The sequence below is a fragment of the Dermacentor andersoni genome, chromosome 3, assembly GCF_023375885.2.
Source record: "Dermacentor andersoni chromosome 3, qqDerAnde1_hic_scaffold, whole genome shotgun sequence".
NCBI lineage: Eukaryota > Metazoa > Arthropoda > Arachnida > Ixodida > Ixodidae > Dermacentor > Dermacentor andersoni.
Window position 1 is genome coordinate 173,330,816 of NC_092816.1, and position 16,237 is coordinate 173,347,052.

A 16,237-nucleotide genomic window follows, 5' to 3' on the forward strand; every position below is an offset into this window, starting at 1 on the left:
AACCCATTATCTAGTTTAATTTTTTTAACACGTTCGCATCACACCCGTACTTTAGGCAGTTTGTTCCAATGTGCGATGGTGATCGGAAAAAAGGAGTCGGAGAACAGGTGCATCCCAGGCCGGTGTGGTATTTTTAGAACATGATCATTTCGTTTCGATAATGTAAGATGGTTCTTTTATATATATTTCTTTAATAATTAGAGCTTTATTCTTGACTATCTGGAAAAACAGGCTTAACCTTAATTTGCTTCGTCCCAGAGACGGTGAATCACAATTGGAATTTTGCTTTGTCACGCTTATGCTCTCCGTTCCAGAACGGCTCACGGGAAAACTATATCGTTGGCCAGATCTTGTGTGCGCTCAATAACTATTGAGACATCACAGAAAACATGTTGAATCAACATTCCCTCAAGTTTATGTGAAGGAAAAAGCAACATTCATGCTTATTAGGGTTCAATCTATGATTCAGGTTTTAGTTTTCTTTTGCGATCTTATTGTTCATCTTATATTCCCGCGTCGACTGCACCATTTTCTCAAAGTGAACGTCCCTCTTTGTTCTCTTATACTGTGAAAGCACTTTTCCTTTTTTAGATAATCTTAAGGTGTACGTCCTTAGCCAAGGCTTTTTACGCTTTTTATGTTGGGAGATTGTACGTTCGGTTGTACATGTGTGTAAGTTCATCCACTTTGCATTTGAAGGTTAACCCTACAACACTGGTAAGCCGTTCTCCTCAGCTAGTCGTTAAAAAACTGGCAGGTAGTCAAGTTTCTCGGTTATGCTTTGATAGTTTCTCTTATTTAGAAGAACACTCTTCTTTTCTCATCAGATATCGATAGCTGAAATTTTGTTTCAACTGTAGCAACTACAGATGAGTGGTTCTTGGTATGATTGTGGTAGAGCTTACTAAGTGAGGTGAACTAGAAAAGAGCGAATCTAAAATAATATTTCCGCGTGTTGGCTCGTCCACGTATTGCAATAGGCCAAATCTGTCTACAACCCTTCAGAGCGCAGCTCTTAGGCGCCTTTTCCTGCGGCGAGAGTCGGCGTAATCTAGCGAACGAGCACAGCGAAGGAAGCAAGAGCGAACGCAGAGCGCATCGGGGGACGATAGACGGCGATAGCGAAGAGAGCGCGAGGAGGAAAACGTCGAAGGAGGGGGCAGCGGAACCATGAGGCGGAGATCGGAAGAGGAGGGTATGGCCAAAGCGTGAGAAGAAAAGCGTGGTACGGGGCAAACTGGGCTCTGCGGCGACGATGGCTACGAAATGGCGCCAAAGTAGCGCGCCGTCGTCTGTTCACCGATGACGCTACCGATACCATACATGGAAACAATGCTCTGCATGAGGGTAGATTTTTCTGCGGCGGCTGCTGTGAATCGCGCCCTCGCGTCACCCACGCGCTACCTCGTGATCTTCCGATTAGCGAGGCTGTCGCGCCACACTTCCTTCCCTTTGCAACGTGCCACACGAGACAAATTGTGCGCGCTAGCCAATATATCTCTAAATGAAAACACGTATAGTGCTGCGCTCAAATTTCGCATTAGGGGCAATCGTAATCGTCGGTGAATTTTTCTCAATTAGGTATTTGCGGTGCTACAAGTGCCAATTGCATGACATTAATCACACCGGCACAGGTTTGGCAGATTGAAATCCCCACCTAGTCAGATGGCTACGCCAGAAGCTTCAGAAAAAGCTTCATACAGATCCCGTAACACGCCCGAATGTGAGTTCGGCGTCGGTAAACCACACCAACGAACGCGGAGTTATTAGTTGACATGAAATAATTTTGCCCCACAATAGCGCCGTGATCCATATCCAGTGCACAAAATTGTAGCGTCGAATGACAAAGCAGAATAACGCCTCCGCCAAGGCGGTACCGATCCTTGCGGTAGATTGCATAGTCTCGCATAAGTACTTAACAAACAGCAATTAATGGGTTGAGCCAGCACTCGGTGCCCAATACGATATCTTCTTTCAGAGATTCAATTAGACGGATAACTTCATCCACTTTATTCACTATGCTTCTGCAGTTAGCTAATAGGACAATTGGATCCTTGTCTTCCTGTCTTGCACATTTATCTGTGGAACATGGCTTCGAGAGTGGGACAACCTCTTCTTTTTCCGTATCCCAACGAAAAGCCCCCCCCCCCCCCTCCCGCTTATGAGCAGCCTATTAAAGCTTAGCCTTACTTTATTATTTTCTTCCCCCTTCTCAACTTTAGCGTATCCCCATACTTGTTTTCTGACGGCGCGCATTTCGGCCGATTAGTCTTGGTCGACAGTGCAGGAACATCTTTGACTTGGTGTTCAATAGGATCATTTGTTTATCCTTGAATGATGAAAATTTCCAATTATTGGTTGTTTTACCCTACGGTTGTAGCTTCCCACGCGGTGTGCCCTTTCAGTCTATTTCAATTCGATAAACCGATTAGTTTTACAAAAATATCTTTAAAGAGATGCTCTGATTTGTCCTCTATTTCAAACTTGGCAATGCCCTCAACACCGTAGAAGACGACATCTTGTCTACGGCTTCGGTTTTCTAGGTCAGCTGTTTTCTTCATTTTTTTTTTACTTTAGCTAAGAGGTATTTCGGTATATTGAGCCCTTTGAACCCGACAGGGCGACCATCTTGGCGTATGTTAATAGAGGCTTGTTGTTCTGGCACACTCTGGCCACCGCAATTAAAAATGACGTTCATATACAAATAATCGACCACAGACTACGTCAAACGCAAAATCAGACCATTTCGATTGCTATACACGAGCCTAATTATGAATGCAGAAAATAAACAGCTTGAAAGGAACACTGGACGAAAAAGGAATCAGGTGTCATCACCCTAGCTCTCGGATTCCTTTTGCCAACCGTCCCCTTTGAGATATGTCTGTTTTTTGTGATGTTAACCATCTAACTCGTCCACGATATTGGTGAGGAAGAGAGCCCTTCGACAAATTAATCACTTCAAATTACGCTTCTTCTACATTAACCGAACCCAGGCTATGTCCCCACATTTTCCAATTTTTTTCAGCAAAAATCTATAACCTTCCAGGCGCCGTCGACTAAGTTTCCTAGCTGCCGTTGTCAGCCTTCCTATTACTCCAATAGACCACCGTTTATCTGTCTACAGGCTTCACCTGACCCGCACAAATCCGCTCATCCGCACAAATGCATACCCTGGCCTGATCCGCCTGGTCATAAACCCCCGCAGAGCTTCGCCCCAGCTGCCAGCAAGGCGTCTGTCCGGCTGGCCCACTCCCTCGGTGGCCAGAGGCCCGTCGTGATCCAGCTGGCGCTCACCAGTGTCTCCAGCCTGCTCACGGAGTTCCTGGGCGCGCACCAAACCGTGGCTCTGCTGCTGCCCGCCGCGGCCATTTTGGTGAGTGTACAGCACGCCACTTGTACGCCATCGTATATATATATATACGAAAGATTACTGCGTCACGTGTTGCAGAACATATAAATACCCTGTGGTCACAACCGCGCTTCGACTCGGTGCTCGAACCTCCTCGAAACGAACCGCGAGTGTAGAGCAGGTGCGCCTCTTGGCTGAAGTCACTGTGCTTCACTAATATTCCTCGGTGATCCAAATAAACACCTATATTTGCGCACTCTCAGCACCTACTGAAAGGCACTGGCTTGAGGTGTATTCACCGCGCCAAAAGTTTTCATCCGTAGACGACTGCTTCTGCATTGTGCAAAGGCAGGACGCTTCACGCCTCCTGCGTCTTCTGAACTCAGCAGAAGCAGCCATACAATTTACTACATAATACGAGTGTCACAACAGCCGCCCCTTCCTTGACATCCTCGTGCGGCGAAGTGGAACGAGACTCTCATTTGCCGTGCATAGGAATTCGACTCATACCGGCCGGTACTTAAACTTCAATTCATGTCACCCGGCTTCCCACAAGCAATCCGTCGTCTCATCTCTCGGGACGCGGGCCACACACATCTGCTCAAGTGACGACGAAATGCAGAACGAACTGAAGACAATTCGTCAGGAATTATCCAGGAACGGGTGCGACACGAAGTTTATTAACGAAATGGAAGCTCGTGTCCTCCATCCCAAGCCGTCTCAAGGCAATTCGTTCACGAAACACGCTGGCGTCCCATATGTGCCTGGCGTCAGCGAAGCTCTTAGCCGCGTATTCTCAACATACGATCTTAGAATAGCTCACATGCCATCCAACAAGCTGAGAAATCAGCTTGTTAACGTAAAGGATTGGCTTGAAAGCAAGAATTATCCCGGTGTCATCTACGAGGTACCATGCGCAGACTGAGCTGCAGTTACATCGTCGAAACCGGAAAATTCACGAGCAGATTAAAAGAGCGCCAAAGGGACGTCTCCAACAAGAAAATAGCCTCGAACGCCCTTGCCGAACACGCCGATAATCGCAGTCACCGCATCGATTGGGAAAACGCTGCTGTAATAGCTCAGGAAAAGAATCTGATGACACGACTCTCGTTATAATCTTTATTTATTCAAACTACGGACAACAGTATTAGGACTGATGGAAATCTGCCTGCCAACTACACCCGTTCTCTACGTCAAATTTTGGCATAAAAACAACTTGCGGCTCTTGCCCGCTTTTAGTGTGATCAAGGAACCCGTACGGGTCCCGAAACGTCTTTGCGTTATTTCCACCTTGACTTGGTCAGTGACCGCAATTTCTTCATCAGTATTGGGTCATTCCACGCCAAATCAACCAGCGTTTTTTCGACCATAACACATATAGCTGGAAAAATTTCCACATGCTCGTTAGAGTTCAAAACACATCCTCCATGTTTATTTTTCCTTGCAAAAATTTTCTAGAATTTTGACGACCTTTTGTTTTTCCGGCCAAGCTGAGCTAGACGGCATCAATCAACATTTTTTCTCAAAGACACACTGTGTGATCCACTCCTTCAAATTGCGTTTGTGGCAACCCAAAGATGCGATGTGACTGCAAAAATTGCAAATGTTATAAATATTCGAATACTTCGATTGGTTCTGGCCCTAGCAAAAGCGTGTAAAATTGCACAGTTTCAGTTTTTTTCTCGGAACGTAGAAAAACCTGGCAGTCAAACATAGAATATATGCCGGTAGCCCAGTTAACATATTACAGCTCAAAAATATTTAAAGTATCGGAGGCTTAGCCGTTCGCATGAAAAAAAAATTTAAATTTCCATTTTTTTGCAAGAAGCTCCATATTCAAGGTAGAAAAAGGGGCCTTGGTGGTCGGCCTAAAAATATATGCATTACATCATTAGATAGCCCTACGTGTCTACTATGCATGTGGGAAGTTATAAAAAGGTATTATTTTTTAAACGCAAGAAATTATTTTTTTTAATTATCAGTATGTGGATCACCTAGACAGCGTACATATATGAAGCGTAGCCGTCCTGCAAAGACATATTGGCAACAAAGTGAGCCCAAGGAACTATTCAGGAAGGGGCTTGTGGCTTTTTTATTGTATGCAAACCAAGACAGGCGATTTCCAACACCGTATTCCTGACTTTTTTTTCCATGGCTACGAAAATTTTATGTCAACCGCGTTTGAATACATTAGCCTGAACATAGCCCGTATCACTTTTATAACCGAGCAGGTGCCGGCTGTCGAACAGCTTTAACAGTTCTTGTCTTCGACGAAGACGTGAATGCAACTTTTAGTTGAGAAAGTGACGTCGGCAGAAAATAATGTAAAGACCTGGTTCCGTTAATGCGCATAGCATTCGCAAACCTGGACGACAGTTCGACCTCCCGCTTAGATATTGCACTCTCCGGCACCCAAATTGGTTTTATATGTAAAAGGCTTTCACGTGCCCACTTGTACAGCTCAAACGGTGTCAAAATCTGCCTTGAGAAAGGCCTTTGTAGGCTTGCCTTGGCAGCCAACCGTTTGAGGGTGCCACCCACCCCATCACAGGCACTTTTTCCGTGTGATGTAGCAAAAAAATGCCATGTAGCATCCAAACAAAAATCTTCCTTGTGGTAGCACAGGTTTACAAAATTCTTTCTGTTCTTATACTGGGAAGCAGCCCCATCCGAAAAGTAGTGCACATGTTCTACCAGCGGCATGTCTACTTTAAGTTGTTCCATCAGCACCTGCTGAAATGCCGAAACAGCGGCAGTCGTATGGTCGAGGCAGTCGGATATCACTACGTACGATTGCACATGTGGTTCATCAGAAGAGTCCGTCGAGCGAGAGTAGACTACAATCGGGTGTACTGTTGCTTGAGAGTTGTCCCAGTATATTGACTGTGGGGCGCTCTGAATGAGAAAGCTGTAGTTTTCAGAGAAATCCATTATAACTATGGCTTCTGCAGGCGTGATAGCGGTCTTCAAATGGCGTAGGTGCCGAGCTTGGTGCTTGCTGACAAAGTGATGCGATTTTAAGTCGCTTATCATCTCAAGGAGACGGTCTACGAAGTCATTATGGGTAAACAACATTGTTTCCAATCGGCACCGCACTCCGCTAGCCCACTGACGGACAGAAATACTTGCTGCCAAATCCCGGTTCAGTGCAGGAGAGCTCAATATCAGCGATTTGAGCGACGAATCTCCTGGGCAATTGCTGCATATACCGGTCATACAGCATTCATTCGTTATCTCACACACAGTCATCTGAAGGAGCGAATCGATTGTTTATAAAATGCCCAAGGACTGCAGCATCAATTTTACATTTTGGTGGTAAATGCAAACACAAACGGAGTGCGTTCCCGGAGCACCGGCAAGTAAACAGTGGCGTGGCCTCAGGTAGGCGAACTTAGAAAAGCCGCACTTCAGCTCTGTGTGACTTTTCTTCCATTCCTCGTGCGCTTCCTTAAGATTCATTAGCAGCAATCTTTTTTGCTTGCCTCGGACGACGTCTTTCTTGCCTGGAAGACAGACGGATGTATGTTCATCCTCATAGAACTTTATTATGCTCCTTATTGTTCTGTCGTCTAGCGGTCTACTTAACTTTGATGTAGGAGAGCCCAAAATTTCTCCCTGTTGCCTAATTTTCATAGCAATGCGAACTTGACTTTCGGGTGCACCAAAGTACTCAGCAACTTTTTTTCGGGACCATGAACGAGGCGCCAATGCCAGAAGAGAAATTTTTTTCGACAGTATTCTTTCTCGTACGAATCGATCTCTCACGTCTTCAAGAAGCTTTTTATAGTCTTCCGCAAGTGCAGTGGTTGGTGCCATTTCATAGGCTACGCTTTGCACTTGAGCATCTTTACTATCATCATTGGGCAAGGTGCCGCCTGCAACATCCGCTTCTTCCTCATGGCGCTTCCGTTTTCTGCTCGAGGTCCTTCCAGTGCCATCTCGTGATGCAGCACAGCTTGTTGAGGTGGATGCATTCCCTTCAAATGTAGACTCGCATATTGTTTCACAATCTGCCAAGCACTTATTGGCTGCGTCTAACTTCGCCCGAATTTGGAAACACCTGACTTTACATTGTGGACAGAGTCTTTCACCAGGAACCAGCCCCAAGAGAGACACTGCTGTAGCGAGGCCCAGAGATATGACCCACGTACCCCGACGGTTTGACCCATGGTCGGAGAAAGGGTCCGAGCACATCTTTAACGCACATAGTGTCGTGAACTTCTTAATATAGACGTAATAATGGTGTGCACATACTGTTTCTAAACTGTCCTTGTCGCTTTTCGCACGCAATACCAGAAGACTAAGTTCACGTTCATCTAGGCTGTCAGTTCTAGTCAGGCAGGTCTTTTTCACTTGTGTCGTCTTATGACAGTCTTTGGGTCCCAGTGAGCAGGGCAAAAGGTGTTCATCTGAAAATAGAAAATAAATTCACCGATTTGAGGGCTAGATTTTATTTATAATGTGTTGCGTGAATGATGCGAGTGCTCTTTGTGCGTTTAATTTATACTTATCTGTAAGTATTTCAATTTATGAATGTATGAAACATACCTTGCAAATTTGCAGGATTCTCTGGGGAAATTAAGGGGTCGTGAAGTTCCATGTGCAATTGGAGGATGCTTTACCTAGCACACACCAAGCACAAGCCGCATTGCACTGAAGCGTGCGTCTCTTCGCAATGAAATGCAGATGATCACACCGTCTGCCTTTCGTCTGCGTTGCAGACGATGCTAGCTTTGTCGTCTGGATCCCAGGCCAGCAAGCCTGGGCCGCGGAGCACCGGTATCAGTGCTCTACCTATATTGACTCGCGTCGGAAAAAAGCCGTTGCTGACACGAAAATTCAAAAAATCATTTCTTGCGTTTAAAAAATAATACCTTTTTATAACTTCCCACATGCATAGTAGACACGTAGGGCTATCTAATGATGTAATGCATATATTTTTAGACCGACCACCAAAGCCCCTTTTTTTACCTTGAATATGGAGCTTCTTGCAAAAAAATGGAACTTTAAAATTTTTTCTCATGCGAACGGCTAAGCCTCCGATACTTTAAATATTTTTAAGCTGTAATATGTTAACTGGGCTACCGGCATATATTCTATGTTTGACTTCCAGGTTTTTCTACGTTCCGAGAAAAAAACTCAAACTGTGCAATTTTACACGCTTTTGCTAGGGCCAGAACCAATCGAAGTATTCGAATATTTATAACATTTGCAATTTTTGCAGTCACATCGCATCTTTGGGTTGCCACAAACGCCATTTGAAGGAGTGGATCATACAGTGTGTCTTTGAGAAAAAATGTTGATTGATGCCGTCTAGCTCAGCTTGGCCGGAAAAACAAAAGGTCGTCAAAATTCTACAAAATTTTTGCAAGGAAAAATAAACATGGAGGATGTGTTTTGAACTCTAACGAACACGTGGAAATTTTTCCAGCTATATCTGTGATGGTCGAAAAAACGCTGGTTGATTTGGCGTGGAATGACCCTATTGCAATATACACCACAATAATTGCATACAATAACACGATAATATACACGCATATAATACAATACCCCAATAAAATTAATTAAAAACGAACATATTGCGCAGTGCCCCAGGTGAAACCACAATACGTCTATTCAAACTTTTTGTTTTCAAGTATATTTAATAGCATTGGTGCATTGCGTGTTAGAGACTGCAAAAAAAAAGAAGGTTCTAGGGCACGTCACCAACCACCCCTCGCGCTCCTTTGTCTGGCGAGTGCCAGCACGTTCTAGAAAGTTGGACACGCTTTTTCAAGCTTCAGCAGTTTTTCTTTCCGCAAAATAAAGCTGACGAAAAAGGCGGTATTTCGCGCAGGGGCGCTTACGCCGCGCCTCACTAACGGTTACGGAAAGCTTACATTCCCAACTTATGTTACAACTAGTGAAGGTCTTTGGTTTAATTTTGCGATCCTGCTCACTCCCTATTCGTAGTGGGCCGTTTGTTATGCAGAGGCTGCTTGGGCAGTAGCGTAATAAAATTACCTACTACGCGCCGTCCCCCTCCACACGCGCACACAGTGATGGCACCCGGGACTGCCCTGCACCGCTAGAGCCCGTCGCACTCGTAGATGGCTGGGGCTCCTGCGCTTGCCTCAATCCCCTGTCCTTGAGATCGCTGTGGAGACGGACATGTCCGGACGTGGCCAGGAGGGTTGTACATCCTTCTGTCTGGCTGCCCGAATCTCTTCACGCCATTCATGCACCGTACGTGTGGAATGCGGAGGGGCCGTAATCGAACAAGTCCGAAATTTTGGCAACATATTGCACTCTTCTAGGCCTTTATAATTTCTGATGAGCACCAGCTCGAGTTTGATAAGTTATGCCTACAACGACACGGTAAGCTCTCTCAAACGCGACCACTCCCGTTCTGATCGACCGACATGCTGCCGAGCCATGCCTCCCTGAACGCCGCGCACGAGGCTAAATTTAACTCCGATTGCGTCATGCGTGGTGTGACGACGGCGCCATCTGTACACGCGACACAGGAATGAGAGAGTAATGGCTTCTGTCGTACACACAACGGTACCAAATTATACAGGGTGCTTGGGTAGTACGGTTGCAAAAATGTTAGCGCTAATAGTATAAGTTTTCGTTACATCTGGTTTTAGCAACCGACCACCTTTGACCGATTTTAAGCCGTCAAAACGCCTACTCCGAACTGTTGCGCTTATCCTGCCATTGTAATAGACGTTCAACGGAGCTAACCATTGTAAGTATTTAACGTGCTCAAGCACACGACAAAGATTCCCGCTTCATACACGCAAGAACACGAGGAACGGTTTATCTGATACAAAAAAGTTGTCGAGAGGCTCATAAGAAATTTCAATTAGACTAACAGCCGATTCGCTTTCTACCAACTCGTCATCGGTAGGGATAAGAAAAACGCTTATGAGGTGTAACGTGCGTTATAGTAGCGAGTATACTTGCCTGTAAAAGAACATGGTATTTTGTGGATAACATTCTAGAGCCAGAAGGCAAGGACGAAAGGCAGATGCTACGACGCGCGCGATATAACAGATAGCGTGTTAGCACTGCCTCTGTCGACCTGCTCATTAAAAAGACGGCCTTTTAGGAAGGAGCAGTGTATGACATCCTTTATCAGGATTGGCGCGATAGTGCATGGTGCATAAATGTGCAAATTTCTCCCGAGAACAAACATTTGAAATTACCTAATCGTGTTTCCTACGTTTCTTTTCTTTCCTTGTCTACTGGCGCTAAAATGTCGTCCAAGTTCGGATACAAACACGTCCAACACACAGCAGTGTTCTGATTGTACATTCTCTACAGTAAGAGTGGTTAACCATCACTCCGCGCCTTCATTGTATAACAATAAGTGTGCGTTTCGTTATCCTCCTGAATAAAGAAATATTTATATCGTGTAGTTTAATTATGCGATTATATAAGCGTTGCCACATGTCATTCCGCTCTACCTCGTTCTGTGTGGTGTCGAGTCCTCGCGAAAAAAAAAAACAAAGTTGTACGCGCTCCGGTGCCGCAGGCGCAGCAGCGCAAGTGCTCGTGGCCCTACCTGGCGGTGCCGCTGACTGCCGCCTCGTCCATCGGGGCCATCCTGCCGACGGCGTCCGTCACCATGGCCGTCGTGCACGACCTGGCTAACCTGAAACCTGACGTCACGGTACGGACGCGCTTGTCCCACTGCCTTCTCTGTCTTTGCGACGCGTCTTTGAGCGCTGTTGCAAAATGAAGCTTGCTTTCGATGCTTCACCTTCGGCCGAAACTGCCAACCTTTTAATGCGTAAGCATTCTTAGGCGACCCGCCCAGGAAATCTGTCCGTCGGTCTATTGGTCCGTCCGTCCGTGACACGGAACACCGTGCGTTCCATGAAAGAAAACAGAATGAAGAAAACATGAAGAAACTCCACGCTCAGAAGCCGTGTATCTTACCCACTGGGCTAAACACCCACGCTTGCAGAAGGCGAATATATCTGAACAGATAAGCATTCATAGAGTTGATAAGGATTATAAGGAGTGATGAGGGGTTATATGGGTCTGATTGCGGTTGAAATTGGTTTGACGCGGATAAATAAAGGGGCTAAATAGCGATAAGGGCTTATAATGTTCAGATCAATTCGGATAACGAACGATTGTGGTTAATAAGGGTCGCATCCAGAACGATAAGGTTGAGACCGATCGATAAGGCTTGATAAAGGTCACATCTATTCCAGTGACGTTCGTAACGAACCATAATGGCTAAAAGGGGCCGGATCGAGTCCCATAAGGTTGACAACGACTGATAATGGTCGTTAAGGATAGGATCGGTTCCGATAAGGTTGATAACGACCACAACGGTTGATGTGGGTTAATGCTGGTTGGATCAAGAGCCAAAGCAGATAACAATGCCAATAAAGCCAATCATTTAATGAACCGTCTACTACTTCGTCAATCGCGGTACACAACATACGGCGCGTCGTATGCGTTGGAGATGAGCAAGTGGCACAATGCTTATTCATACTTAGACAACTCCAGCGGAGTATCTGAATAATTTCTGGCAAGACCCTTCGCACTATTCCCTCCTTGCCTTACTTCAGCTCTCCGTCGGACGGTCTCGGTGTGCGTAACTCGCTGAAGTGGAGGCAGCCGGCAATATGAGGTGCTTCCTTTTGTCGAGCACTAAACAAAGGAACCCGCCGTGGTGGTTTAGCGGCTGTGGCCTTGCGCTCTAAGCACGAGATTGCGGGCTCGATTCGCGGCGCACTTCGATCGAGGCCAAATGCAAGAACGCTAGTGCTGCTTAGATTTAAGTGGCCGTTAGGTGACCGTTGGTTCGAAATTAATCCGGAATCACCCTGTACAGCGTGCCTTATAATGATACTGTGGTTTTGGTACATAAAAATCCCAGAATTTATTTGCAATTTTAAGCAAGTGATACGCAATCGTCACGTTCGAGCACTCCCAAAGCTGCGCGCAAACGTTTGTAAAGCGGCGCTCGAAAGGTTGCGAATCATATAGGGAATAGGCACGCAGTCTGGGAACACGCGCACGCGCCGATGCATGAACACTGCGTACTGAAAACGGACGGATCGCTTGAGTGTTTCGACAGTAGCAATTCACACACCCTTATGCTATGCTGATCGGCACATTCGCTCGTGATCGCACGCGACAAAATACAATAGCGGACTTCTCCGGCAGGCCGCGGCACTGCGGCAAGGCGCACTGAATTTTATCGGTCCTACAGAGCATGGGCCACTTGGTGCTTCCTTAAAAAAAGAAGACAGTGAACAAAGGAAAAGAACACGACGAGAGAAAGCGTCGTCTACATTTTTTTCCTTCTATTTCGTTAGGCATTTCTTGTCTATCTGGCTTGTTCGGAGAGTAATCGTAATTAATTTGTTGTTTTTTTTTACGAAGCTTTCTTTGCCTACCACCCCGTGGTTTCACCTGGGGTCCGTAGGTCGGTCGCTGGTCGGCTTCTTGCCGAGTAAATTCCTCCTCACTCTTTAAAAGAAAGAAGCGCGGCCGCCAGCGGTATTCGAACATCCGTCCTCCAGCACAGCCACCCGTTTCTATATATGGCCAATTCGGCAAGCAATTTTTCGCTCGTGCCAGCACCAACCAACTGTTTGAGATGATCATAGCGGGTTCAACATGACGATAGTTTCCAGGCTATGTGGCCTGTACCCACAACGGGGTATCCAGCATGAAGCGGCCGGAACACTTGGAATAAATAACGAATGAAGAAACACGGCGTCATTAAGAGTTGACACACTGCGTAGCACGAGAGCGCATGCGCATGCGCTATAGTTTCATTTTTGCCAATGATGCAGGGCGCAGTTATAGCATTTCATTAACCGCTTCACATAAACTGTAACACGTGCGTTCAATCTGCATAATCTTTAGGTATTTTCTTGGTCTTGTGCTCGACATTCTCGGTCTTAATGTTATCCCTTTGATGGAGCTATGTGCGGAGTTTTATGGAAATTTTCAAAATCGCTTATAGCGGGATGGCGTAATTGTCGTGCTCGAGCTGGATTATTCGTAGAGGCAGACATTACTAGCACGAGAAATCGAAATGCATAGTCAACCAAGTTACAAACTTTTCCTAGTCTCCTAATTCTTTTACGCCACATATTACAGTTTACCAATTATATCCGGTTAGCTTGCAAGGCGTATTCATTTGAAATTAATTTAAGAAATGACACCACTTTTGAGATATTATTTCCCAAAGTGACAAGAAAAACGAGAACAAGGTAAAAACGAGAGCCAACGGTTTGACAAGTGGACTTGAAAAGGGCAGCAAGTCCACTTGTCGAAACGTTGGCTCTCGCTTTTACCTTGTTCTCGTTTTGCCCAACGTCTTGAATTTCCATCTCCAGTTTTCTCAGTGTTTTCCCTGTATTTCCCAAAGTGTGAGACGCAATACGTAGCCGTTACAGTTACTTTCGTGCTTCAAAGCATAAAAGAGCGCTTTATTAAAAAAAAATACGATTCTTTCGAACCACTGCTGCTAGATACACGTGTAAGAGTAAAGGCGTCGTAACGAGCGCAGTAGTAAGTATGACACTTTTATTCAAGTTTAAGGAAATATACAAAAAATTGAGCTATTCCACTCTGTAAAGGTGGATGACCAGCGAAGCTGTAGCACATCACACGGGGTTAGACAAGGGTAAATGTATTTATTTTCATCATTTGGTAATGGCAGTGCCGATAGCTTTGTGATTACTGCGGTATACACTGATTGGTTCGGTTACAATGTTAGACAGAACTGTGCTCAAAGTTAAATCTATACACAACCGTTGTTGTGTAGTTGAGAGACTTGGATTGATCTGGCACACCAAACCAAACTTTTCTACCACAAACTGAGCGAACCATTTCTTGTCTGCTTTTGAAATGTCCACATTGAAGTCTGCAACGATGATCAAAGGGGAAGTGTCATCACGGCTAACCCATGCAAAGTTCCTGGGCATGAACTTCTCGATATCGCTCGAGTGGAGATATATACACGAGTGTATATCACAATTCCGTCTTTCGTTTGTGCGATACAGACATCCGTCGCCACAGTCGCTGGCATTCTCATCTTGCGAGTAAAGAGGACAAATGTACATACATATCTTGTAGCCATTAACTTTACGGGGCTACGAGCCATTGCTTATAAGCCATTAATTAAATGACGACAGTTTTCGACATGCTGTTCTCTATGTTGTATGCGTGATGAGAAAGAATGTAAGCACTGTTCGTTTCACTGTGCTGAGTGCTTGTAGCCTCTGCCTTACAGGGCTATGAGCCATTGCATTTTTTTCCTTGCTGACGTGGGTACGAGTGCTTACGGGGAGTATGACCCCTTGATGATGGTTTTTGTTGACGCAGACGAAAAATACATGGAACCGCAGCCATATACAGCTTTGCTGTAAAATTCATCGGAACAATAGTGCATTTTTGCCGCAAGTTTGATGGCGGATATCTCCAAACAGGTGCCATTCTGGAAATTCATTCCAAGTGGATGCGCCTTGCAAGCTCCCCGGCCACAATTGTAAATTGCAAAATGTGCCGTAAAGTAACTAATCATTAACTTAACTAGTGATTTTTGTTTCGTTAGATGAATGTGTCTTTGTTTCTCGTGCAAGTAATTTCCGCTTTTATGAATAATCTAGCTCAAGGACTACAATTATAATTTAAAAACACCGTATGTCCATTTTTCGTAATAAAATATCAGTTGCGAATCCCATCTTTGTCCCGTCGTGTTCTTTTCGATTGTGTAGCATGTGCACCACTGTTCTTTTTCTTTTATTTGTTTGGTTCGCAGTTTAGGAGTTTGAGAACCTGTTGCCTTAGCAACGAAAAATGTTACTGTATTGTTGCTGCCTTGGCTTGGACTTTCTCGCGTGTTTTTTTGAGTAGGCACAACTAGTCCACCGCACCTCCTTGTCGGTGAAAAATGGGCACACATTTAAGACGCACCTAAGTGATCCTGTTCACATGGCTCAACGCCACACCGGCCGCAGGTACTGCCAGGTATCCTGACGAAGGTGTCGGCCATGCTGGCGCTCGTGCTCGGAGCCAACACGTTGGGCAGCCTGCTGCTCGGCTGGACGATACCGGTCGAGGTGGCCGGCTACGGACTCAACGCCAGTGACCTGCTCGCTGGCGCTGACGACGAGCACGGCGTCTAGATTCGCCCCGCGGCCCGCGACATGCGACGCTTCTTCACGCAGAGACGACGCGTAGCGATTGATGTAGCCAATGACGTATTCAAATACGGTGTTCATTGTACGTAATACAATTAGCCCATATATTGGAAGCACCAAATCCCAAAGGGACAATAAAAGCAAACTAAAAACAAAAAGAAACTAGCTCAATGAAAGAATCAATAAACTTTGTTCCAAGTGAGATGACGCTCTTGCCTACGCTGGAAGGTGGGATGGGTATAAGAGGAGGGACGTGAGTGAACCCCACCGCCGCGGCCGCCGAAGACGAGTCAGCGACCCCGGCGGCGAAGTCTCTCCCCGTCCCATAATAGATACGGCCGGCCACGCCAGTCTCCAGAGTGATGCCCCGCAGGGATTGTAGGGTAGCCCTGGCCATCGCCGCGGGCGGATAGGCTGACTCCTACAGAGTTCTTGCAGTGCTGCGACGGCGGTTATGGGCGTCTTGCAGTCCTGGACAACACCAGAGCATGTGGTGTATAGTTGACCGGTGTCCGTCTAGGCACGTCGAGCCTTTCACGCTCAATGGCTGCAATTGCATGCGTTGCGTCAAGTTGGTACGTAAGAACGCCATTTCTCGAGCGCGTTTTCAATGAGCGCAAAGCCGCTGCGGGTTTTGTGAGCGTGCGCGCATCTCGGGATGCTTTTCGGTAACGGGTGTTAAGTGCGATTGTCTCCCGTATCCTCTTGCGTCGCGCTGCAAATG

The 16,237-nt window shown here is 46.0% G+C and overlaps 1 protein-coding gene across 1 annotated transcript in view; it reads left to right on the forward strand.

Annotated features, from left to right (window-relative positions):
* Positions 1-16,005, forward strand: part of LOC126524153 (uncharacterized) — a 67,569-nt gene extending 51,564 nt beyond the window's left edge. The window contains exons 11-13 of the mRNA XM_055067321.1: positions 3,206-3,373; positions 10,869-11,006; positions 15,331-16,005. Of these exons, the coding sequence (XP_054923296.1) occupies positions 3,206-3,373; positions 10,869-11,006; positions 15,331-15,498 (474 nt within the window). The 3' untranslated portion in view covers positions 15,499-16,005. The remainder of the gene's footprint in view (positions 1-3,205; positions 3,374-10,868; positions 11,007-15,330) is intronic.
* The last annotated feature ends 232 nt before the right edge of the window (positions 16,006-16,237 follow it).